Below are 27,230 nucleotides of genomic sequence, written 5' to 3'. Positions count from 1 at the left end.
TCCAGAGGTGAAAAGCTCCTAAGGTGAGAGCCAGGGTCCTTGGGTTTCTTCTTTCCATGACAATCATGTGTCTCATTTGCATCTGTGTTCTCAGTATCAGATTTTGTCTCTGTACTTTTTTATAACAGAGAAAGAAGTCAAACCTTCCTTTAGTCCTAATCATACCGATATCATACCTGAGATCCCAGTTTTCTGCCCCACAAAGGAAGCTTGATTGAAAGAATTATACTTTTTGGAAGCTGAGAATACCAAGTGAGACAGTATTAAATGCATGACACCAGCTATTCTATGGCAACTATTTAAAAAAGTCAACTGGTAAGAGAAATACATGAGAAAACATCTGAGGTATATAGGATGGACAGCTTTTTAAAAGTGGGAAAAGCCTCCTATTCATCTGTCAGGATGAGTGGGCATTTTTGTTAGGATTCTGGAGCAACCCTATTCCACATGCTTCCAAATCTTCAAAGCTGACACGAGCCATGACACGTCCCGGCACAGTGATACACAGGGAAAAGCTCTACCTGCCACAAGTTCAACTGATTGCTATTTTTCATACTTCAGATTAGTGAAAACTTCTTAAAATATCAAGTCTGTAGAGACAGCGTTATACAAACAACAAAATCTCCGAGAACCGAATCTTGGCTCCGACTTGTGCGACTCTGTGAGCTAAAGTGGGAAAAGATTAGTCATGGCCTTGTAGGTGTTTGTAGTTAGGTCTGTGGTCTCAATTTGAGAGAACGAATGTCTGAGTGGCAACGTTCTCACCATTTCGAGGACTTTTAGAACCTGAAAGCTGCCCTCTCATCCTAATTTCAAGAAGGAGGGAAAGCAGTGTGAAGGAACGTACCGATGGCAGGACCCCCTTGCTTCTTTTCTTCCAAGATGGCTGCCAGGTCTTTGTGCGTGGATTTATGCTGCTGGCTGGCCAGTGGCTGTTCCAACTCTGGGCTTCTCACTTTTAAAAGTTGATTTGCCTTCTTGATCTTCTGACTATACTGCCTGGCCATCATAAAAACCCTGCTTCTTGTCTTATCACTGACATCCATCCCGGCGTCAGGGATTTCCAAGTCTGGTTGGGACAGACTGCTGCTGTTGGCCAAGTCATAGGGGTTTTCCATGGGAGGTGTTTCACTGGCCAAAGACAGCCGGTTAAGACTCATAAAGGAGGCTTCTTTAGAAATCAGGTCCTCTTCAAAAGGGCAGTTGGCCCGGCCAGCTCTGCCAGGCTTGTCTTTCAGGGGCGTGAGGAAGGTGTGACCTTCAGGAAGCGAGAGGGTAGACACAGAATGCGCCGCATCTCTGCCCAGCTCAGGCGTGCTCTCGGAGTGCAGCCTGTCTGGCACGTCATCTTTGCTGACAGGAAATGCTGCGAGGAGCCGGTCTCTAGCTTTGACTTCGTTTTTCTTGATGTAATTTTCCAGGTCATTCCAGATTTCATCTACTTCTTCAGACAACTTATCAGATATAGATTTATCACCTATAGATAGGTTACAGCTGAAAGAGTTATAGAGCAAACTCAAATAATCATTATCAGAAGGCCCCTGGTGGTAAGGAGCTTCATCCTCACTGAACTGGAGGCTATCCTGGGAAATGAAGGGCCTCAGACTGTCACAGCAGGCAAAGTCGGCTTCCAGACCTAAGAAGGTGCTCCTCTTGGGACGCTTCAGGCTGCTGCAGTTAAAATCCAGCGAGGGTGCATCTGGGAGCCCTATGGTATCATAGATGTTTTCCTCAACCATCTGGAGTTCGTGTGTGCTTTGGTTGGATGCCTGGCAACCTGTTAGAGCTCCATCCCTTTTTGTGTGCAGAGAGCTCTTCTCGTGGCCAGCTTGCTTCTTTGAGAAGGCTAGCTCTGGGGTGCTCTTGGGGCGAACAGAGTCCCTGGCTATTTTGAGGGGTGTGGATTCAGCTTCTTCCCGTTTTGCAACCATTAGTTTTAAGTCCTCGTAACTTATGTTATCATAGACATGGTCTATATCATCAATAGTCAACTCTATAGATGACCCAAAGGGAGTCATTCCATCCTGCCCTTCTGTTTTAGGGTCACTCTGTAGTTCCCTTCGGGGGCTGTACTGAGAGCCACCACTGTCCCTAATTCTTATTTCAGGAGTGCATGTATTGCTCTCACCAGCGCTACTGGCCCGCCTGACAACCCGGTGGCTGGAGCTGGTGGTCTCTGTGGGCTCAATCTGTCCCATGTGCCAACTGCAAGGGCGACTGGAAGTGCTGTCTTCACACAGTCTGGTAGAGTTCAGATCTGAGGAGGAGAAGGACGGCACGAACATCTGATAATCATCTTCATCATCCTCGTTCTCCTGAGGGGACCGACGACTGGGAAATAAGGCTTGTCTGATCTGGTGGTCTGTCCAGATGTTTCTGATGGCTCCACCCCCACGAAGCACGTTGATAATGGCAGAACTGCTTGGCTGGTTGTTCCTCTGGGCGGGAGATGGCCGGGTTGAGGTCCGCTGGGGAGACCCTTCCTCTCTGGAAACCTGAAGTGGATAGAAACATATTGATTGAACTGCCATGACATGGACACATAACATATGACGCTTTCTTGGTTTTACACATTGCTTCTCTCGCTGGACTATAATGTTCATAAAGCCAATGATCAGTACATGTTGTTGATATTAATGGAGTTGAAAAGCACCTCTTCAGATTTTTACAAAAGGGGCTGAAAGGACAGGAACTGATATTTACTTAGAAATAGGTTAGGCCATTTGCAGACATTCTCCACACTTAATGTTCATAGTCACTCAGTGAATTAGACATGATTGTACCAATTTCACATAAGGAAATCCAGGATCTCTCCAGTCAGTAGAAAGGCTAGGGCACAAACTTAAGTCTGACTCCAAACCCCTTACCCTAATGCAGGGAATCAGCAAAATACAGAAAACTCTTAAATACTTCTAATAATGTACACTTGGTAAATAACATTATATAAATGAACATATATAGGTATCAAGGGCCATTGTATCTGGTTTCTATCTGATGCTTGACTCCCAGGAGTTTTTTTGTGATTTCTGGTATATGAGAAGCCTCTGTCAGTAATCCGACTCCACACCTTAAAGCTTTCCCTGAAATCTGCAGACCTACGATGCACCTGACTGGCATTGCCTTGGTTTATAGATTCTAGGCAAATTTTTGGTTTATTAATTCTAGCCTTTGTTGCAGACATGTAACTTAATCCATTGTTAATTTAATAAACATTTTACTTTCTTTCAAAATACATTTAATTAAGTAATATTTAGATACTTGTTAGGAAATAAAATATTGTGACATTAACAATTTCTAATTAAAAAAAAACCCAATGGAGTCGTTTATAACTTGTAACCTTTCTTGACGGAGCTGAATTGTGCAGATAGAGGGAGTGGACAGTCCTCTGACGCCCTCTGTAGGTATAAGAATTAGCTTCAAAGAGTTGAAAGGGTTAAGAACTGTTCAAACTCATTAGTAGCAAGGACATATTTTCTGGTCAAAACACTATAGTAACCTATTAGAAATGTCAAATTAGAAGAATGAAAATTAGCAAGAATTTTTCATCACTTGTCGATGAAATTGGGATACATATTACCTTGAAATAACCTGCTAACAATATGTCTTTCTATCTGCCTGCCTGCCTGTATACCAGGAAGGAAGAGTAGGGAAGACAAGAATAAAATTTCATCCTGAATGCTATTTTTCCATGAAAACTTTGAAATTAAAAAGAATCTCATTTAATCTTTTGCTTTTTTTTTTCACACAATCAAATTGTTGACCATTTGAGGCCTAGGAATGTATGAATATGCACATATATGGATATATACACACTAAATATATATATATAATATTTTATTTTATTTATGGCTCTATTTTTTTTCTTTACCCTTTAGTATCTCTCCCTTATTTCTTACTCAGATTGTACTGGTATCATGTTATAAAATACAGACACCCAGTAACTATGTTTTATAAAATTAGTTAGTATTAACTAGTGAAGTCATGACAAAACAATCTGAAAGTGTAACAAAAGGATTTTGTGAACAGCCAGAAGTAATACCTCCTTAAAATCTTCCATCCCAGAAAGATTCCCAGACACTTTAGAAAATTAGAAAACCTGAATTTTTAATATCAAAAGATATTTTTTAAGGTAATTACTTGAAAGGAAGATAGCAGGACTTTGGAAACTGATATTTTACATAAAGTAAATCATTAGGAGAACTGAAATAGCTCTTAGATGGAGAAATAATCAGTATGTGGATTTGACATAACGTATGTGGTTTAGATATCTCAATTTCAGTAGAACCATGATGAACATTTCCTCCTCCCCATTTTTCTACATTCTTAGCCTTATAGCCATTAATAATAAGATGATGATAGCTACTATTTGTGGAGCACTTGCTTTGCTCCATATTCTGTACTAAGTACTTTTTCTTTTAAGATTTTAGTTTTAAGTAATCTCTACACCCAATGTGGGGCTTGAACTCACAATCCCGAGACAGAGAGTCACATGCTCCGCTGACTGAGCTAGCCAGGCATCCCTGTACTAAGTACTTTTAAAAATACATTTTTGCATTTAGTCTTATAATGATTATGTACATTAGCAAACTAAGTCTTGGTAAGGTTAGCAACTTGCCTGTCATCTTATAGCATAGGATTGACAGAAATGGATTTGAATCTATACCTGAATCCAAGCATGACTTTAACAGCCCCCTTCTCTTTCTTGCTCTTGCTCTCTCTCTCCCTCCTTCCTTCCCTTTTGTCTACACACACACACACACACACATACACACATGCACGCACGCACGGCCTTAGAATATGTATTCTGGGAGAAATACGAAGCTATTATTAAGGAATGTTTCCTGTTATAAACTCTTTAACCATTAGTAAATCTGTTCTCCTTGCATTTGGTATTGTTTGTTCTTGTTAGGAGATGGAATTTTACCACTAAGGAAAAAGTACTTTGCTTTACTTCTTTCTTGTCTTCAAATTTTATGAGGTTTAGTTAGTCCCCATATGGAGACTTGGCTTGATCACTATTGTCGAAAGTTTCCAACAAGCTCTTGAGATTCCATCCTGAGGACTGGTGGAGTGATCCCTTCTACCTAATATGAACCAGAGCCTAGCTCCATGATCTTAGTTTGGCTGCCTTAAAGAGGAGGGCGCCTTCTGCAGTACTTGTTTATGAAAACAATGTAGATTTAAAAAAATCAAAATTTCATGCTGTATTTCAGGAGAATAACCAACTAATAAGTTTCAAAAGCTTCCAAATATGTGCTACTTGAAAAAAAATTCACATGCTCTAATTAAGAAAATTACTTTGAGGTAAGACTGTTGATTTTTAGACATGTGATTGGACTTATTGGAAAGATACAGCATTTATTAATAAGGTTACTTGGGCCCTGTGCTCAGGAGTGCTACAGTGGAATTGTGGGGAAAGAGTTTCACAACTGCATCCTTACAGATATAGAACATTAAACAAAACCCACAATCCATTCTCTAAGAATTGTTAACCTAGATAATTAGTCAGTAGACAATGGGACATGGTTTACTCAGGTCAGGATACAATATCTATTCTTCATAGGTAATAAATTTTGATAGACATCTTCCAATAGAGCATATCATTTTTAGTCCTCCTCTCTCCTAACCTTTTATCAGAGGAAGAAAAGTCCAAACTTCATATGATGAAGTTTCATTATACTTCTCATCATGCTTCTCATACTAGTAGCCAGCCCATATTCTTAGAAGGGGATCTCTGTGACCAAAGGCTGATGTTTTGATAAGAGGGCAACATACGGGAGGCAGGAGCCTTGGTCTTCTATGCTTAGAGGTGCAGGGCAATGTGGGGTGCGTCACACTAGTCCTTAGGATATGTGTAGTACACCCTAGGAAACCTTACAGCTTTTGAGGTGAGAGGGGGATGAAGAAATCATTACCTTAGTTCTGAGAAATGAAGCCAGAGGAAGAGGGAGGTTATAAGGATGAATCGTTACTTAAATCCATCTCAAACTGTAAAATAATTGCTTACCTTTGGAATACGGGCTGGGGGTGAGATATATAAGGGTATCTATACGGGGTGCCTAAGTAAACATTTCAAAATAAGAAATGTAATAGTGTTTACCTTTTGGATGTCTTGTGCTGTTTCTGAAAAATAAAAGATTTTAAAAGAATTAATTTTAAGGTTTAAAAATGTACTGCATGCATATGTTAGTACCCCTATTTTACAGGATTTTAAAACTTGTCAATAACTGAAGCCCAAGAGGCATTGGGGCCCTTTAGACTTCATTTTCAGAAAATGTCTCTCAGTTATCCTTGTTATATAGCCTGTAGTATATGTAGAAAAGAAAAAACCTTACATACATCTGAGTGTCAAGTACCTTTCTTAATCCCTGAGGGCAACAGACTAGTTCATGTTAATAAGTTTCAAAATCTTCCCCCCAAATATGTATTATCTGAAGTACATGCCCTAAGCCATGAAAGTCACTTAAACACAAGGCTATGCTTTTGTTAGTTTTTAAACATTTTATTGGTTTTCACTGAACAATACAGATAGCATTTAATACCAGGGTCACCTTGGCACTGTGCTAAGGAGCAGTTCAGGTGGGTTTCTGGGGAAGGTGTACCTAGCCACATCCTGACAGACTCCCTTTCAGATACCTCGATGACATGTGGCTCATCTTTAAACACTGTTTAATTATGAAAGCATATCAAGAAAACAGTGATCGATTCCTCTCAGCAAATCCCACCCTGTGGAAGTTACCATACTTATAGCAGTTTGATGGTCCTCTTCCCAGCTCCCATACCCACTGGCCCCAGCCCACCACAATGCATGGTTTTGTTTTTAAAATAAAAGTGCAATATGCAGCATTGTATTTCCTGCTAAATATATGTGGACACACTTGTCGTAGGTAGAGAGGTATTCCATTCTTTTTGACTACTACAGAATATTCCACATAGTATTCCAGGATATACTACAATTTATTGGACTCTTTTCTACTTGATGGGCATTTTATGTGCTGCAGAGAACACACACACTTGGATCTAGCCACACTTGGGGGAGCACTTATATATAGGAAGTGTACACTGTGAAATTTATAAAGGTGAAAGAAGGGAAATTGTTGAGTCAGGAGTAAATGTGTATTTTAAATTTAAATGGGCATTACCAAATTTTGCTCCACAAGGGTTGCAGATATTTATACACTATTCATTTTGGAGTGCCTGTTTTTCTGTATTTTTTTGGTTGAGCTTATAGCTTTCCCTTCTCTATCTCCTTTAAATGTATTTAAATGATTTTTCAGATTATTAACTTGAGTGACCATTTATAAATTTTATTCATGATTTGTGTTTTTTTTCTGTGATACTGCCCAATTACATTCTTTGCCTTTGATTTTTATTTATTTAAAAAATATTTATTTATTTGAGAGAGAGAGAATCTGAAGCAGACTTTGAACTGAGTGTGGATCCTGATGCAGGGCTCAATCCCTGACCACGAGATCATGACCTGAGCTGAAACCAAGAGTTGGATGCTTAACCGACTACGCCACCCAGATACCCCTCTGCCCTTTAAAAGAGAGTCCTTTGTCTCTTCTCTTTGACATACGGAATTTCTTTACATAATAGTGATATTAATATTTTTATACCAGTTATCTACATTGCAGATATTTTATGTCATTTGGCTTTACATTATATAATGGGGCTCTATTACTTATAGAAGTTAATAAAATCTGTCAATTTATATGGTGTTTATGCTTTTGTATGGTTTGACTCAGTGGATAACAGCAAGAATGAAAAATAAAAGATATTTTAGGACTTACCACTGGTCTTCAAAACTTTATGTGATCTTGAGGAAGGTTCTAGGGGAAAAAATAAGGCCAGCATCATTTGCAAAACCAAATCAAAGTTTTTTCTTTTAAATTATTTGAGCAAATTATTTGGGCTCTAGACACTTTTTAAAATTAAATATACCTGAATCCCTGTCACTTAGAGACACTTAACAGCAAGACATTCTCTCTGACTAAACTGTAGGATAGAATTTAAGCTGCGCAATAAGGAGTCCCATAATGGAAAACGACCCTACCCACAACTAGTAGAGCAATTTCCCGAGCTTTACCTACCACATACAGGGTGACAGTGTTCAATTTTATATCCTTAAGCCGGACCCCTCTCCTGAGCCTCAGACCTCTAATGCTAACAATCAATCAATCTGGCGATTCCCCCAATGTGCCTGCAGACTGAGCAAACCTAACACGCCTCAGACTCACCAGTCTCCCCTATAACTGTTCTTTCATCCATGTTCTTATTTTTAAATAATATTTTATTTATGTATTCATGAGAGACACAAAGAAAGAGGCAGAGACATAGGCAGAGGGAGAAGCAGGCTTCTTACAGGGAGCATGATGTGGATCTCAATCCTCGCAGTGAGAATCACACCCTGAGCCAAAGGTAGATGCTCAACTGCTGAGCCACCCAAGCACCCCTCATCCAAGTTCTTATCTTGGTTGTCATGGACATTACCTACCCAAGTTAGCTATCAGGACATCATTCTAAATTTCTCCTGTTTTCCTCCATCACAGTCCTATGGGATCTCAACATTCTTCCTTCCCCTGCCAACCCATTCATCACTGTCTTAATCCAGGCCTTTATCATCTCTCCTCCAGACTAGATGGACAGCCTACTTCAGGCCAGAATTCTCTTTTTAAAAGGCAAACATTTCATTGCTGAAAATCCTTCTGTAGCTTGCAGGATCAAGCCCATACCTTCTGTAGCTCCAACCATTTCTCTTTCTGATTTACCTTGCACACCTCCACCTCCACCCATAGCTCCATCCCATGTTCCAGCCAGGCCAAACAACTGGCAATAGAGGTCTGCTCTAAGGTGTGCTGGCTCAAATCTCAGGGTCTTTGCATGTGCTATTCCTGCCCAATCTGCCTCCTCAGCTCCCAGACTCCATCCCAGGTGCTCTGCTCTGGGAAGCCGTCTCTCTCCTAGAGAGTTAATGCCCCCTCTCTCTACTTTATCTCTCTCTAAGCTTCCTTGCACTCAACCTCTGCCACAGTCCATTATGCAGACTGGTTCTTATTCACCCTTTTTGAGTCTCCCATTGAACTATCACCTCCTAAGAAGCAGGAGTCACGTGTATTATTTATTCTTACACTCCCTGTCCTCAGTGCAGTGCAGGAGGTGTTAGGTAGGTACTCAAGAGATACTGATTCAAATGACAAAAATATCTGAGGGCTAAGAGAACACTACAAGGAGCCTGGTTCAGCAAGCACAGGCTAAAGGTTTAGGTTTGAATAATCTTTTGTGTGTGCCATTTATAGGATATCATTTCCCCCAGTCTTAGTCAATAGGCTTTCAGTACCTGCATGCTAGTGGTAAGATGCTATGCAAAGTGAAACTAGTTGATTGGTGTGTTTTATATTCCCCGGGAAATAGAGGGTTATGTAGAAACGTTTAGAATGAAAGCCTGACAGTCAGACTGAAAGGATCTTTCACTGCTTGTCCCCCCCGCCAGATTCTTAAATTTTGATCACAGCATCCTATTTACCAGATTTTCTTCTCAGCCGATACGGAGCCGAACCATCTTTAGAACCACACAATGCTTTCGTCTCTCCCTCAGGACTGTAACAGAAACCGGGATAATCTGCAAAGATAACCACAGGCACCGTAAGAATGAGGTGTTCGGCGACTTCTCAGAAGATCGGTACTTGTTTTGGGTTTCTAGGACTTTATTCTTTGTCATCAGACTTGGTGTGATCTCTCCTTTCGGGAAGCCCGGGTGGCGCAGCGGTTGAGCACTGCCTTCTACCCAGGGCATGGTCCCGGGGTCCCGGGATCGAGTCCCACGTCCGGTTCCCTGCATGGAGCCTGCTTCTCCCTCGGCCTGTGTCTCTGCCTCTCTCTCTCTCATTCTCTATCTCTCATGAATAAATAAATAAAATCTTAAAAAAAAAATCTCCCCAAATAAATAAAATCTTAAAAAAAAAATCTCCCCACAGCTGACCTTGAACATATATCACAGGACTTTTCATTTATGTTAACACTTTCAGAAGTCTGTCAGCAAGGTAAGCTGCCTTTCTTGCACACATGTGCTCTCTCGGGCTCTCTCTTACACACTTACACACACACAGTCACACACATTCCTTATGTATTCTCCTTTTTCATGCATTAACAGGGCCATAACCGCATCTTTACCCTTTGTAGGAAGTTTATTAAGATGTATATGGTGTGGTTAATCTCCTACTGCCGTGCAGGATCATCTGCAACTTGATGACCCCCAGAGGTCAGAAAATTCTATTAAAATAAACATCACTGCAGCTGAACTTGTCAACAAGGCCCCTGACAGGCTGCCTGTGGTGATGGGCCACAGCAGAGACCCTCAGTGCAAAGCGACCTGGACAATTCAAAGAACAATTTCTCTGTCTGGCTTGGTGGTGGAGGATGTCGAGCTACTCCTACCCTATGGAAGCTGTCCTCCAGTAGTGACTCTTAATACTTTTCTAGATATTACTCTTTTCAACATTGATGAATGCTTTAGGTTCTCTTACCAGAAAAGGGATTTTCATTTAATTTCATAGTTTATGCCTCTATCTATCTAAGGGATATACAGACTGCAGATTAAGAAAATCAGGTCTAGGGGCACCTGGCTGGCTTATTTGATTAAGCATCAGACTCTTGATCTCAACTCAGGTCTTGATCTCAGGGTTGTGAGTTCAGGCCCCGCTCCTTGCCCAACAAGGAACCCACTTTAAAAAAAAAAAAAAAAGAAAGAAAGAAAGAAAGAGAAAGAAAATTGGATCTAATCCTCTAGCACTTTCATTGAACATCAGAAACCTGAGGGTAAACAATTTTAGGATGTGGCTGTGATAGGGTTCAGCTTCTTCAAGGGTGTCTAAAGTTCGAGAATGTTCTGAGGATTGTAAAGACCACACACATTTGTCCAAAGTCAGTAGCAAAGTTACATAAGTGAGGTCATTTGGCCCAATGGACTGGCCTACTCTGCTCATACCCAGCCAAGTCCAAAGTCAAGGTAGGGCAAATGAGGTGATTTTCCGAGGCTGGGTTACTCTGGCCTAGTCCTGGGCATGGAAGAAAGGCATGTGGTACCAATTAGTGGCTTGAAATCATTCTGTGCACTCACAGAACCTCATTGGTGTCCATGAACTAGCTCAGAGGCTGGGGGTAAGGACTTGATTCTGTTAAATGATGTCAGTCATAAAAATAGCAGACTCCTTCAGAGCCTCATCTTCCTCTTAAGTCTAACATGCCCATCTATGACGTTACTTTCTCTTTAGAGTGTTTTTATTAAAAACAAAAAATCTTAAAGAGCTTTCTGCTGAATAAAATGGGGGGATTTGGAAAAGACAGGGCAGCGGGCCCCAGCCTAGCCTTCTGAGATGACTCATGTCATCTCTCAGGAGCTGCTGGACAGTGAAATGGGGGATCTTAGCTACATGGTGCTGGGTGAGGGGGCGCTCATCTTTCTACCTCACTAATGCTTCTTGTTTCCCCTGGAGAGTTAACCACCAGCTGTGTGGAGGGTGTGCCAATCGGTGTTCGCACCTGGGGAATGATTCCTCAAAAGTAAGTTATTTCAAATACTTTAAAAGTTTTTGTTAGACTTGGTTGTAAGTCTTTAATGCCTCTGATTCCTATTTAATCTGGGAGATAACAAGGATGTGATAAATGATGTTGAATGAGGTTTTATTTTGTAGGAAAGACCTCACTTGTATTTATTTTCTGCCTGTTTTATAAGCCCAGACATACAATCACATATGTGGGGCAGTTATGTTTTGAAATCTGTGCTGCATCAGGGAAACCATTAACTATCCTGTTGGCATGATTCTTACAGGTAATCAACAGAGATTTTCCTCTGATGGGGTGTGGTAGGAAGTGTATGTGAAGCTTTAATATTTGGTGGTGGCAGAGGGGAGGGTAAGAATTGACCCTAGCAGCATATCTGACATTCTTAGTTGACACAGAGATCTAGACCCATGGCCAGTCATCAGGTGAGTCACAGATAAACCAGGTAAAATCAATGTACAAACAAGTCAATGTGTTAGGGAGAGATTACACCATCTGCGAGCTCTTCTATTAAAAGTGAATAGAGAACCGCTCCTTTCTTACAGTGGACATTTTTTAAAAATAAACTTTAAGCTAGAAAATATGATAGATGCAAGTAGACAGGAAAATTTCAAATTGTATTAAAAAAAAAACAAAACTTACGAATGGCATCCATTTCAAGTATTGCTTGCTTGGCCTGAAAGAAAGGAAGTATAGCTATAATTGCAATTACTTTCTGTTTCTTCTTTAAATTACCAATAATAATATAGGTCTTATCCACCTGAATAAGGGATTTTTTGGAAAAGCTTTAAAGAACTAATTATTTCTTTTAGGCACTAACACATAGTTAAGGGCTTCAAACAGATGAGCATCCTCCTGGTGAGCAATAGGTGCTACACAATTGATGCACTAAAGCTAAGCTTAAAGTCTTCATCTGGAAGGAGGCAAGGGGAGAAGGGGAGAGGGAGAGGAAGAGACAGAGAGACAGGGAGAGACAGAAGGAGAGGGAAAAGGAGAGGAAGGAAGGAGAGGGAGAGGGAAGCCTTTCAGTAAAGTTTCTAAAACCTGGCTGATCATTAGCATCTGTTGGTTAGCTCATTCTACATATATGCTTATGTGTGTGTGTGTGTGTGTGTGTGTGTGTGTGTGTGTGTGTGTATTTGTTCATGAGAGACAGAGAGAGAGGTTGGCAGAGACATAGGCAGAGGGAGAAGCAGGCTCCACACAGAAAGCCCGATGTGGGACTCGATCCCAGGATCATGACCTGAGCCAAAGGCAGACACTCAGCCACTGAGCCACCCAGGCATTCCTGGTCAGCTCATTATAAGATGTAGATTCCTGCTACCCAACCCTGATCTACTGAACCCAACCTTGATCTACTGAACTAGGGATAGGGCCTAGGACCTATATACCACTAGCCTTCTCCAAATCACTGGGGCCTTATAACTATTTTGAATTGTTGCAAAACAGGTTGCTAGAAGTTTCCTGTTTTCCTCCTTCCAAATGCTATGTGATTATCCTTAGCTTAACTCTCCTGGCTCCCTACAGCACCCCTGCAACTACCACCTCTTTCATGTGCCCTAAAATCTCCCCAGAAGGAGCTGTGGTGTGGGTGTGGGGGAGGGTCCTGAGAATGTACTTTGTGATGCCACCTCTGCCACTTACTTGGCTGGGTGCTTTCATAGCTGGATGTGTTTCCTTAGCCACAAATGGCAAGACAGGACCTACCTTTCAGGGTTGCTACTAGACCCAAATGATGGGCACTCAATCCGGAGAAGTTACCACCCATCTGCCAAGGGACTGGCCCAGGTATACCTCCACTCTGGCTTCCTTCATGCATCTCCCCACCTCAACCCCAACCTTCGCAGCTTTAATGTCTTGAAGCTTTTTATTGTTACTGCTGCCAATATTATTAATGTTTAGGGAAATATAAGGAAGATCATTAATTACTCTAAAGCAAATCATTTTGCCTGAGGATTCAAAGAGGGGGAAAAATTACTTTACGTAGGCTTTCTTGCTCCCTCATGTCATTTTCTTTGTTGAAAGGTCACATAACTTAGCCTACAAACATTGGGCTAAAAAATCATCTCACAAATAATTGCACTTGTATTTTGCCACAATCTGGGATAGCAAAGATATTTAGGCTAAATGATAATATTTAGTTTAAAAAAAAGAGGCTAGGGATCCCTGGGTGGCGCAGTGGTTTAGCGCTTGCCTTTGGCCCAGGGCACGATCCTGGGTCTCCAGGATCGAATCCCACGTCGGGCTCCCGGTGCATGGGGCCTGCTTCTCCCTCTGCCTGTGTCTCTGCCTCTCTCTCTCTCTCTCTCTGTGACTATCATAAAAAAAAAAAAAAAAAAAAGAGGCTAAAAAAAAAAAAAAAGCCTTGGTGCAATCATCTTAAGCTCGAAAAAACAAATGGTTAGATTTTTATAACACTGATATTTTTATCATATAGTCAGAGTTAGAGATTACTAGTTGGAATTAATTTCAAGTGCAGATGTGAGCTCGATTTCTGTGAAGTGCATTTACAGATCCAGGTGAATATATAAAATGCAAAAGTCTCTACTTTATCTTTGTTCTCAATCTAGATGAGAGTGAGTTTATATATCACCTATATGAATAAATAAAATGGCTAGTTCCAAGAAGTTTCCTGGTTATCTATATATGTAGACTTTAAGAACTAAGAACTCAGTATTTTTTTTTTATCCTGTCGCGACCTTTAATTTCAGAAAAGTACTATTCCCACATTTTCCTCTAGGAGTCAGCCAGGGACCATCACTGAATTAAAGGACCGGAAGGAGGTTGGGAGCCACACAAAGGAATTTCCAACAGCTTGTGGTAATAGTGTCAGACGGGTGATGTGTTTTTTGATGTTTACAAGAATTCTCATTATGTGTTTCTTTTATTTAAGAGGAATAAACAGATTTTGAAAGCTTTGGAGAAAAAAATTTAAGGAAAAATCTTGGAGAAAGAAGTGAAAAGTTCAGTTTAATAAATCTGTTTCAATCAAATAGAAAATTATTATAACATCATAGTGGATAAAATATATTAAATAGATGTATTTTCATTGCCACTGGGAGCAATGTGGCTCAGACTTGCTCTCTGCACCCAGACAGACCTGGGTTTGACTCAGGCTCAGTCATTTACTAGTTGCGTAAACTTGGGCAGTGCACCTTAATGTCACTGAGCTTTTATTCCTCTAAGATGGGGAGAATAAGACTTTCTCAGAAGGTGTTTTGCTGAGGGTGAAATATAAAGTAGTTAGCACATTGTGTGTGTGCTCAAGAAGTTGTACCTGAAAAAAGCAATGTTTAGATTCTAAAAGGGTCAGGAATTTGGGTTAAAAAGTGCAATTCTATTGTGACTATATGAACCATTTTAAGGCATAAAGGGAAAACTGCCTGGAATACACACATCTTGCGTGGGAGAAAGAGGACAGGTATGCAAGCTAGTCTGGTTTCGTAATGGCCTTTCAGAATCCTCTGGCAGCTCTGATTTTCCCAGGAGACAGGTGAACCATAGGGGCATATCAAAGACACTTTGTCATTGCTCAGAAGGGCATTCCACGGCACAGGGCCAGCAACCCAATAACTAACCATGAAGAAAACACAGTCACTTCTGTGCATGAGCTACCTTACACCTCTTAACACCCTGATGAAATGAGACTCATGCCTAACACAAAGCACACACCTATGCACATTCATTTCCTGGACACGAGATCAATGCTGACAGCCCCTGAGAATAAGCTTCAAACGTTTTTCAAAATACACAGCAACATAGACTCTCCTTTCTCAGAAATGTTCCCGTTCCTTATTTTCCCTCCCAAGTTCTATTCTCATGCCCCCTATCCCACCTTCTGCTCTGCGTCACTCCTCCCCCAGCCAGCAAGGAGCGTTTCACCATCCACATGGACCATCCATCCTCCGCCCTCACCATGCCACTTTATCTCTGCTGACCTTGCCCTCCACACCGGATCAGCGACACACAATCACAGCAGCCCCCAGGACCTTAGCACCCAGAACCGCTTGGACTCAGAGACAGGGACTCTAAGTCTCTTACAGACCTCTGCATTTCCATCTCCCCACTTTTAACTCCTGCTGAGCCAGTTCTTGGACTCTTCAGGCCAGCAGTCCTTCATGTGCCTATTCTCCCCATGAGCTTCACTCTCAGCTCAGCCTGGAAATCCTGCTCGGTCTCGCAACTGTGCAGCTTGGCTGGTTCCCTCTGTGCCACTGATCTTCCTTCCACTACAGAGTAGCTCTGCTGAGCCTCACCTCGGGGAACCCCCTGCACTATGCTTCCTCAGCACTAGTTTCCAACTTGCTGAGTGGATTTCTTTTTTTCTTTTTATTTCTTAAAAGATTTTTAAATTTGTTTATTTGACAGAGAGAGAGAGAGCAAGAAAATGCACACAAACAAGGCGGGTGGCAGGGAGAGGGAGAAACAGACGCCCTACTGAGCAGGGAGCCTGACCCGGGACTCGATCCCAGGATCCCGGGATCATGACCTGAGCCAAAGGCAGATGATTAACCAACTGAGCCACCCAGGCGCCCCACTGAGTGGATTTCTAAATGACCACATCACACTAATCCACGGTGACCCCCTTCATTCAGGTCTTAGATGCACAAATTATTTTAGTCATCCCTGCATTTCCCTCAGCAAGTATTCTGAGCTTTTCCACTTTCCCTCAGGCGCCCAGACCCACCTGGGCTCCCCCCAGACACACGACACCATCACCAACTCCAGTGAAAGCCAACTCTTCACCAACTCTTTACCTTCACTCAAGTCCAGCTCAAAGGTTCTCTATCCTGTCTCATCTTTCTTCTCTCCCAGCTCTGCGAAGGAGATTTCTACCTTCCCAGACTCTTCTCTCCCCCAGCACTCCTGATCCTACCCTCTTGGCACCCCAGGGTGGACGCTAAAGAGCACCCCCCTCACGTATCGTTATGCTCTCCTTTCCTTTTTCCTCCCACGGACCACTGTCGTGTCCACCGTGTTCGTCACCTACACCAAATGTCTTGCTTTGATCTCACCTCTCTCAAACCACCACCTGTATCTTTTCTGAACTCTGTTAAAGAAGTTTGCACCCAGTACCCTGCCACTCCTTCATTTCCTTCCTTCCTCCCTCTCTCCTCCCTCCTTCCTCTTTCTCTTTTTCTTTCTTTCTCTCTCTTAAAGATTTCACTTATTTATTCATGAGCAACACACAGAGAGAGGCAGACACACAGGCAGTGGGAGAAGCAGGCTCCCTGAGGGAAGCCGGATGCAGTACTCGATCCCTGGGATCGTGATCGACCCTGGGATCACCACCTGAGCCAAAGGCAGATGATCAACCGCTGCGCCACCCAGGCGCCCCTCATTTCCACTTTTCAATGCACTGCAAACTCTCCCTGACTTGCCAAACTGAAGATCTGTTTCTGTTTGAATCTGTTGTGACGGCCGTAGCACTTGGGCCTGCTGTTAGCCTCTCCCTCTTTGAAATCCTTTCTTTTCTTTGTCACCACACCTTTCTCCCTCGGTTCTCCTACTGCCTCCCTGGTCACTCTCCCCTGCTGATTCTTGAAGTCTCCACCTGCTTGCAGATCACTTAGGTGTTGCGATTCCCAGGGGTTCTTTCCTTCGCACACATTTATGGGCCATCCTATCCAAGCTCAGGGCTGCAATTACTGTCTGCGTCAAGAGCCTCCGGATTGGCAGCTCACGAGACCGGAATTTCCACCTGGGTTGACTCGCCTCCTCACACGCAACACTGAGAGCTCCTGCTTGCTCCCACCCAACCCGGTCCTCCCCTTGGCAGCTTAGCTCAGAACTCAGCACCGTCCTCTGGGCCCAACCCCTGACTCATCCCTGACTCCTATTTCTCTCTCTTCTCATGCACCTGCTGGGCCACATATTATTCCCTCTGCCTCTGCGAGAGCTTTTGCCTCTGCTCCCCTCGGTGGCTAGGGCTCCCTGCAAGCACCCCTCATCTCTTTTCTAGCCCATGATGGTGGCTTGCTAATTCTTCTCCTCCCTCCAGTGTCACTCCTTCAGCTCATTTATCACACTATCCCTAAAGTTACACTCTCAGAAAATAGGGGCAACTATGCTGTATGTTGGTAAATTGAACACCAATAAAAAATAAATTTATTTTTATTTTTATTTTTTTTAAATTTTTATTTATTTATGATAGTCACACAGAGAGAGGCAGAGACACAGGCAGAAGGAGAGGCAGAGACACAGGCAGAGGGAGAAGCAGGCTCCATGCACCGGGAGCCTGACGTGGGATTCGATCCCGGGTCTCCAGGATCGCGCTCTGGGCCAAAGGCAGGCGCTAAATCGCTGCGCCACCCAGGGATCCCAAAAAATAAATTTATTAAAAAAAATAGGGGCGACCATGCCATCCCCTTCCTCCAAAGCCTTCAGTAGTTTCCTACCACCGATACAATCAGACTCCTTAGTGTGTGCCTTCAAAGACCTCTCAGTCCAGCAGAGCACTCCTTAGTGTGTGCTTTCTACTTCTCCAGCCTCACCGCCTACTCCATCTCCTCAGGACTCAGCCCTTCCACCTAGGCACCATCTCTGTGCTGTGAACATGGTACACACATTTGTATCTCTTTGTTTATGTTTATGCTATTCCCTCAACTTGGTTTTCCTCTTCTTCCACTTACTAAAAATATTCCTCATCCTTCAAGACTGAGCTAAAACGTATTCCCTTCCTTCCCAAGCTTAACTGTCATTGAACACTTTATCCTTCCATAACGCTTGGCTTATACCTCTATTAATTCATCCTCGTTAGCAGTTTGTTTTATATATGGCTAGCTCCCTCATCTACAAACTCCTTCACAGATGAGTCTGTACCCTCTTTTCCGAGCATTCCCACAAAACTTAAGCTAGCTCTATTCACAATAGGCGCTTAGTGTTGCTTCGAATACTCCTCACAACTACATTCTACTAATTCCTTAGAAATTTTCTTATAGACTTTTCCTTATTTTTAACTTGCTCAAGCCCAAAAAGAAAATATAACAACAACAACAACAATAAAACCCTGAGCACCTGGGTGGCTCAGTCAGTTCAGCATTCCGCTCAGGTCATGCTCTCAGGACCCTGGGATCAAGCCCTGCATTGCACTACATGCTGAGTGGGGAGTCTGCTTGAGGATTCTGTCCCTCTCCCATTGCCCCTCCCCCTCATTGCTTTCTCTCTCTCTAAAATAAATAAATCCTTAAAAAATATATCCAAAAAACCTTTGACAATCTCCCTATATGTGAATCTTCTTAATATACCTGATAGGTTTAGTTGATCCCATATGTATTCTCTCTCTCAGTTTTCTTTATTTTGAAGTTGAACATTTATTCCTGTCAGGCTGCCTTCTAGGACTTGAATTCCTTCACATTCTATTGTTTATTGACCCCATTGTCTTACCTTAGCTGGAATCTTAGCCGCATGGTTCTCCAGGATCAGTCTCTTCAGGTGCAGAACCCAGAGGCGTTTGTCCTGCTGGGATTTAGCCTGCCAGAAGGCAATGTGGACAGTCAGACAACTCATGCCTCTACCACTCACAAAAGTCAGACCCTCTGATAACCCTCTGGCAAGATGGGAAATACATCGTGTGGCCAGAAGGCTCTAGAAGGGCTGGCCGGCACACAGTGCTCATCATTGCCAAGAGTGAGCCTTGTAGGGAGGTGAGGGCTCTGCTGTTACCTGGACTGTGTGCTGCAGCTTTGGGTTCTTATAGTGGAAGACGCTGAAGCTGAGCGGCTCCTTAGGTATCACTTCCACCAGCATGAGGTTGCCACACTGAGGGGGAGAGCAGAGAGACGGTGAGGTGCACTTGGAAGAGACTGAAATGAAGCCCTTCCCCAGGACCAACACTTGAACCTACAAGGATGTGAGCTTTGTATGTAAACGTGTCATCTCTCTTCTTTGTGATGAGCAGCAGCTTGTCAAAGAGGAAGAGTGTCCGCTCATTCTTGGCCCGCTGGATGCGAAAGGTTCCTTCGAGCACCAGTTCCCCATAGCTGGTCAGGTCTGGCCCCTTCCAGTTGGTGAGCAGACTCTGGATCTCCTGAAAAAGTGACCATTCTGTGTGATTAAAAGGGAGGTGGGAAGATGTGACAGCAAGGAAAAGCTGGCCCATTTGCTGAGTCTCAAGAATGGTGTCTAAATACCTATGATGGAGTCTAACGGATCTATTTGGTGTTCAATGGTGTCTAATGATCCATGATCTAAATCCACATTTATGGGTGCTGTCACTTATGGGTTAACAGAAATGAATCAAGTTGTTCACTGATGTTTGCCAATTACTTATTTCCATTCCTTGATAATCCATCTTCTATGGCTGGTGAACAGTAGTTATCTCTCAAAAGCTGGGTAAAGCGGCATCTGGGTGGCTCAGTGGTTGAGCATCTGCCTTTGGCTCAGGTTTTGATCCTGGGATTGAGTCTACCATTGGGCTCCCCACAGGGAGCCTGCTTATCCCTCTATGTCTCTGCCTCTCTCTGTGTCTCTCATAAATAAATAAATAAAATCTTAGAAAAAAATAGATGGGTAAAGAGGCCACAGGTATGTGATCTTCCAGAGAAGTTATCCTTCTTTTGACATTTTTACTCATATTTTCTGTGCCAAAACCTTCAGAACTATTCATGTGCAAACCTTCCAGAAACCGAAGTCCATACTACATATAAGTAACTCAGAACTAAAGCTTGTGAGAAATCACATAAGATACATCTTAAGAAATTTCCCGATTTATTCCCATTTATGTTGGGAAAGGAAATGAACTTTATCACCAGTGTTCTTAATGGTACTTGATAAATGTAAATAGAGAACTTTGAAGTATCCTTGGAATTTACTGTACATCCATATCAATGTTTTTTAAGGAAGATGACTTTTGTTTTTGAAAAACAAAAGTATTCACACACAGCATTTAATTAAGCAGCCCACAGGACAACCCAAAATTTCACTGGTTGAAAATAGAAATGGAGATAAAAGTCTGAGCCAGGGTCTGACTTAGCAGTGTCTTCAGAATGCCAAACAGACTTATAAGGTTTTAAAAAAACCCATTTAGTCATTTCTGAATATTCTATGGATCCTATGTCCACAGAACATGTGGATGATGATGACACACTAAACCTTTTCTATTACAGAAACGAGACATGGCCTGGAAGATGAGAATGCTGTCTTCCCTTGATTTGTGAGAATCAATTGCATCACTCTACACCCTGGCTGTGTATAGGTAGGTAAATCCTAGAGTTTTGTTTAAATTTATGAGCTGAATAATGTATCTTGAGCTTGGCATACGCACCCTGCAGTGTGGAGTCACCCTGGGCTTTTAGGTCTCACTTCAGGCACACACAGGGCCCTGTGACCAGCCTCTAGCTCCATATGACCTTTTGTTTTTATTTAAAAAAATTTCTTTAAGTATTTATTTATTTATTTATTTATTTATTTATTTATTTATTTATTTATTTATTTATTTATTTAAGAGGGAGTGAGTACAAGCAGGGTGGGGAGCGGCGGAGGGAGAAGCAGACTCCTCGCTGAGCAGGGAGCCTGACACGGGGCATGTTCCCAAGACCCCGAGATCATAACCTGAGCCAAAGGCGGACACTTAACTGACTCGGCCACCCAAGTGCCCCATCCTTTTGTTGTTACATAGTGCCTCGGACATGATCATTGGCTTAACATTTATCAAATGTCTCCAAGGAGTTAGGGTCCAAAAGCTTGGTGTTGGAAGGAGTCTTAGCAAACCTCTTCCTCTTGTATGTCTTATTTTAGAAATGAGGACTCTAACATGCAGTGGTGAGCCTCACCGCAAGTGGAACTACAAAGAACCTGCTTCCAGCCTCAGCTCTCCTTTCTCTGAGGCCTTGCCCCACACCACACACATATCAACCCACAAGTTTGCATTAACTAGTGAGACAGGAAGTGAGGCTTAAAAACCCTTTCAATAGCTTAGAGAAAGTTGCTTCCAACAAGAATTACTTATTTGTAAATAACAGAAGATAAGGGCGTGGGAGACTCCAAGTTTTAACTTGGGTAATTGAAGGGGCCATGAGCAAACTATTAGTTTAAAAGTTATAATGTAACTTGTCTTAAATACCACGTTAAACAGTGATCAGTATTAGCCACATCCTGATCTTTATCAAGGAGACTTATGATAAAGATCATGGATGAAATGCAATACTTGAGCAGCCTTACTATCTGATTTGGAAAATTGTAGGGGCACCTGTGTGGCTCAGTCAGTTGAGTGTCTGCCTTCTGCTCTGGTCGTGGTCCAGGGGTCCTGGGATTGAGCCCTGCTTTGTATCGGGCTCCCTGCTCAGCGGGGAGCCTGCTTCTCCCTCTCCCTTTTGCCCCTTCCCCCTGACTGGTGCTCTCGTGCTCTCTCTCTAATGAATGAATGAATAAATAAATCTTAAAAAAAAAAAGAAGAAGATGGTAAGAAGTCAGAGTCCCCGCAGCACTGCCAAGTGCTGCCATCTCGAGGGCTCACCTGTAACCGGACTGCGTGTTCGTGCTTCCTCTTCATGTCGTTGATGTGCCAGGCTACTCGCTGCATCGTGTCTATTGCATCAAGCACCACATCATACCCTTCTGTGTCCTTGTCAAGGTGATTTTCTATTTCCTTAAAAAAAAAAAAGGAAATAACTAGTTTTTTTTTCATTTTTTTCTTATATGGCCAATGACAAATATGGCATCTCTATGATTAGTTCCTTGTGTTTTACTTTTGCTGATTTATTTACACATTATCATCAGGCTTTAAGAGTTTCAGATGACTTACCAGAAAGACCTGCAACAAAATGGTTGCAGGGATGAAATGGAGTGAGAAAAAAAAGAGGTAGATTAGAATTTCATGCTGAGGAGGATAAAAGAAAACATTATACAGTCCACTAAGTCTCATAGAGATGTTACAGTTATAATAGATATGAGAGTCACTATTGTGGTTGGAGACTGTAGAGCTTCCTGGTGGCCAATGTATAGAGTTCTCACACTTACAGATAGAAAACATACTTTTTTTCTTTCTCCCAGAGAAAATAAAACGTGTCACACGGGACCTAATATGTAACAGACTCAAACATAGAGTGGACATTAAAGTACTTCTATAGCAAATGCCTTTTCATATAGTCAAGGTTTTAAAGCCCAAATGAAGTTCATGAAAGACAAGTCTTCAGAGTGTTGAGGATGATCTCACGGTTCAAGTATTCTCTGGGGATCAACACTCAGCATTTGAGTTCCACAATCCCAGGGACAGGAAAAGGACATGATCTCTGCTCTAATTCTTTCCAGCACATTAGACACGTGTCCCTAGACTCCTCAAGAGCCTCTGGAAAGGGACTGTTGTATCATTAATTCTTTACTCAAAAATAACTACCAGACAGCTGGGTGGTCAACAAACACTTATTAATTTGAAGCTCTCTCTCTTTAAAACAATAACAGTAACCTGTATAAATATGTAAAACAGTAAGAAGGTATTATAGCCAATTAAATCATTTCTAGGACATCTATTATATGCATAATCATTCAGCCAAAGGGTGGAGGTTGAATTTTATTGTATAACTGATGAAGGTTAGTTTCTTATTTTATAGTCCTACTTTGTAAATCTCTGTTTACTTTTACTAAATACTCAAGCTTTCCATCTAGCTAGAAAGTGGGAAGGAATTTACATTTTCTTCCTACACTTAAGAAAGATCTTATGAAACTGTACCACTAAAATAACAACTCCCAGGTAAGCTCCAGATCAACCTTAGATTAAAAAAAAAATTTCTTCTTTTGGTCTGAGAGGCAATCCTGTTCAACAACAAACAGACTCAGGAGTACAGAGTGTATTCTTGTGTGGATCTTCATGGATGGCTACACAACTTTGAAGTGATGTAAATGACACAGAAAGAACATCCTAAATCAACCATAAAAGCAAAAATACTTCAAAGGCAACCAGAAGTTAGTTTTTGATTAATCTAACCACTGTTCTTCATTACTAGTTGTTATGGATTGAATATTTGTCCCACCCCACCCCCGCAAAAGCCACATGTTGAAATCCTACCCTCCATTGTGCTGGTCTAAGGAAGTGGGGCCTTTGGGAGGGGATTAGGTCATGAGGGTGGAGCCCTCACAGAGGGGATTAGTGCTCTTTTTTTCCTTTTAAAAAGATTTTATTTATTTATTCATGAGAAACACACAGAGAGGCAGAAGCAGGGTCCATGCAGGGAGCCGGATGTGGGACTCGATCCCAGGACCCTGGGATCATGCTCTGAGCCAAAGGCAGACGCTCAACCGCTGAGCCACCCAGTCATCCCAGGATTAGTGCTCTCAGGGAGCCTCTTGCCTCTTTGCACCACATAAGGAAACGAGAATGCAACCCAGAACAGCCACATCACCAGAACCTCTCCAGACTAGTACCCTTGGTCTTGGCCTTTCAGCCTTCAGAACTGTGAGAAATAAATGTTTGTTGTTGAAGCCACCCAGGCTACGGTACTTTGTTATAGTGGCCTAAACTAAGACACCAGCTCCTAATTTAGAGGGTGAGGGCTATTTTTCCCTATTAATTACCTTTTTATAAGGATCTTGACTTGTGTCTCATGTGCTTAAATAACTGTCATCTTAGACTTTGCTTCTGATTGATGGGCACCTATCTAGAAGGCTCTATTTAGAGATTATCGAGACACACTAGTATTGAATGCCATATTAGCACAGTCCAGCAGAGATTGATCCTGGGACAGGTATTATTTAAGAATTTCTGGACACTGGCCTAGCAAATTCATCCCACTAATCTAAGAGGTCATTAGTATTAATTTAACAATTAAAATAATATCCCTGACTTAACAGGGATATTATGTGACTTAACAGGACACAAGATTCTCCAAACATGAACCACTCAGGCAAACGGACAAAGCTGAGAAATTTCTAGCAAAGTCGGACCGTCAGCATCCTTGGAAAGAAAACTGTGGATGTGTGTGAACTGAGCAAAAAGGGAATGGTTAACCAAGTTGGAAACCAGGAATCATTTAAAAAGAGATAATATAAATTGTAGGCATGTTGATACAGATAGGAGCTCTGAATTAGAACCTTTTTAAGAAAAGATTTTTAATGTAGTATAAAGATAATAAAACAAAAACAATAGCTCATTTTTATGGACTGCCTGTGAACTACAGTGAACATGGACGATTTATAGGATTTGAACTCAGGCAGGGCTGACCCAGAGTCTGGCTCCTAACCATTGCACTAGGTCTTCCTCGTGTTGTAAGAGCGGTCCAATCCTACTTACTCAGTGGAAATTACTTGCAACAAAACTTTCCCCTGATTTTATCTATTTCCTATAGAGGGAAGACAGGAGAATATGAGAGCTCTGTCTACTGTTGTTTCTAAAGCCTCCTTGCAAAAAAAAAATAAAAAATAAAAAAATAAAGCCTCCTTGCATTGTGTGCAAATAATGGGAAATGCAATAAGTACCCTGAAGCGATGCTAAACCCAGCTTGAAGATCATTCATCACACTACTCATCAGTCTTCTCCTTTCCCGACCCCTTCTCTTTGCTCACACAAAAGCCAATCTATGACAGATAGCTCTCCTGCCACACTGCCTACTGAATCTAGGCTCATGGAAGTAAAACACACACAAAAAAATCTGTTTTTCATTAAGAGGATAGCTCTCTGCCTGAAACTGTTCACTGCCCAGAGTGAGGTACTCCTAAGCCCTATCAGAATCAGAACTAAAATGAATCTTTTCACTTGGCTGGTGTCAATGGGGCTGCAGGCCCAGAATATAAATATCTCTAATTCCTCAAAGCAGATTAGTCCGTTGTAAAGTAGGAGTGTGGAAAACGTTTCCATATGTCCACAGCCTTTTCTGATATTTTTTTCCCCTAAACTTTATATATACACACAAAATTGCCATCCCCTGGAAAGTATTCAAATGCAGGCAGAAACTTACATGCAAAAGGAGATGATACTTGAGAATCCGCTGAACTGGTTTCAAGAGATAGGACCCCAAAGGCAGTGAGTGTTTCAAAGTTTCCTGACGTTCCCTGAAGAATTTGGCCAGCATCTTGTTCCGCATGCACTCTGTCAGCACAGCCACTGATCTACAAGAAGGATACATGCCTTTATCTAAATTGTAATAGCAGGATGGGTACTCAAGTTTTAAATGCCAGCGTAAGTGTAAATGCCCTAAAGTAGGTAGGGTAGCAACAGAGCTATAGCTAGACTGAAGTGCTTCTGGGCAAATTAGAAAAAGGTGTCTCTTTGGGTGGATGCATTGGAAAAAGGCACTATAGAAAGCTGGTAGCACAGGGACACATGGCTTCTAAGCAGCACGCTTTTTTTTTTTTTCTAGGAGATGCAGTCCCCTGTCAGGACACACGCCTGGCAAAGGGATCTGAGTTGGATGTCAGCCCCCATCCCATATGGGCATCTGCACAGTGTTCCAACTGCACATCTGTATTCCATTTCCACAGGTCAGACTGCAAGGATGGGACAACTCTGGACGAAAAAAAGTTTTAATTTCAACTCTCCTTCTTCAGTAGAGCCAACCCCGTGCTGGATGTTTGTCACCCCCTCTGCTGATTGCCTTTGTGTAATGCACAAACTGCATGACACTCCGTGCAGATCTTCAGAGACTGTGGCCCACAGATTAACTTCTCTTTGAGAATCTTTTAACAGATCTCTCCAAAGACAGTTTCTGAAACAGCTAGAGAACCTCACTTGTTAGGGAGTGTGCCTCCATGTACTGGGAAAGTGGGTCAGGATTCCTTCTGCATCCCAGCTCCCCTAAAGGTAATAAGTATAATCCCCCTAACATCCCAGGGGAATAGTTGAAACAATGTTCATATCTTATACATGAAAGCAAGTGGGCTTGTGGAGTCACCACACAAGTAAATTAAAATCTTATGGTCTCATAACTTAGAAGAAAGCAGGTGGAAGTAATTTCAACCTCTCTCCCCCCAAGTCAGTAATATGTTTTCATGATTAATTTGGAAAATTAGAGCCAAACAACAAAATAAGCCTCCTTGGAAGGAAGTGAATGGAGGTCTCCTAATTAACCTATTAGAATCGCTTTGGTGCCCATCTGCTTTGACAATTATCTGTTCAAACGGGTTTATTTCCCCCATAAGTGGAGATTTCAAGACTACTCCCTATTATATAGCTGAAGGTCTTTTTAAAGTTGCTTCCAGGGTCAGAATCAGCTGCCCAATTGCCCTTTGGCTGTCTGAAGCCTTGAGCTCCTGCCCAAGGACAGGACACCTGCAACAAATTCAGAGCACACTGAACTCCAGATTCAGTGCCCAAGGAGACATCTGAGGACAATGACCTGACAGGGCCTGGGCCCCTCCTTGAGGAAAGGAGGGAGTGCCTGTGTCTGCTCACAGAGAGAAACTGCTGGGGCGTGACTGGTATGAAGAAGGTGGACATCTGGTCAAGGTGTGCCGGCGACATTTAATATCTCTAGCCTAGATCCCAAGGGAGAGGAAATGTTGTCAGATGGGCTGAAAACCTGGCGGTCTTGGCTTGTTAACACAGGGGAAAGGAGACCCGGGCTTCAGAAAGCAAACTGATTGGAGACAAGGGGACAAGAGGAAATATTCTATGAATATGAAAACTACACAGCTGGGCAAGCACTGGACATGCCTGCCTCACTGAGCATGCCTTCTGAGCATCTCTCTGCTAACATGTCTCTTTCCTTCTTCAAAGTTGAAGATATAAAATAAAAAAA

At 42.2% G+C, this 27,230-nt stretch overlaps 1 protein-coding gene across 4 annotated transcripts in view; it reads right to left on the bottom strand.

Moving 5' to 3' along the window:
* The window catches only part of PLEKHG1 (pleckstrin homology and RhoGEF domain containing G1), a 224,161-nt gene that overhangs the window by 8,217 nt on the left and 188,714 nt on the right, over positions 1-27,230 (bottom strand). For all 4 annotated transcript variants that reach the window (XM_038526322.1, XM_038526319.1, XM_038526320.1 and 1 more), the window contains 10 exons: positions 25,452-25,602; positions 22,019-22,150; positions 19,409-19,591; positions 19,228-19,323; positions 18,949-19,035; positions 12,205-12,238; positions 9,527-9,622; positions 7,794-7,832; positions 6,101-6,123; positions 848-2,495 (listed from right to left, as the gene is read on the bottom strand). In XM_038526322.1, coding sequence (XP_038382250.1) covers positions 848-2,495; positions 6,101-6,123; positions 7,794-7,832; positions 9,527-9,622; positions 12,205-12,238; positions 18,949-19,035; positions 19,228-19,323; positions 19,409-19,591; positions 22,019-22,150; positions 25,452-25,602 — 2,489 coding nt within the window. The remainder of the gene's footprint in view (positions 1-847; positions 2,496-6,100; positions 6,124-7,793; positions 7,833-9,526; positions 9,623-12,204; positions 12,239-18,948; positions 19,036-19,227; positions 19,324-19,408; positions 19,592-22,018; positions 22,151-25,451; positions 25,603-27,230) is intronic.

Source organism: Canis lupus, chromosome 1 (assembly GCF_011100685.1).
Source record: "Canis lupus familiaris isolate Mischka breed German Shepherd chromosome 1, alternate assembly UU_Cfam_GSD_1.0, whole genome shotgun sequence".
Lineage (NCBI taxonomy): Eukaryota > Metazoa > Chordata > Mammalia > Carnivora > Canidae > Canis > Canis lupus.
This window is presented reverse-complemented; position numbering and strand designations above follow the sequence as displayed.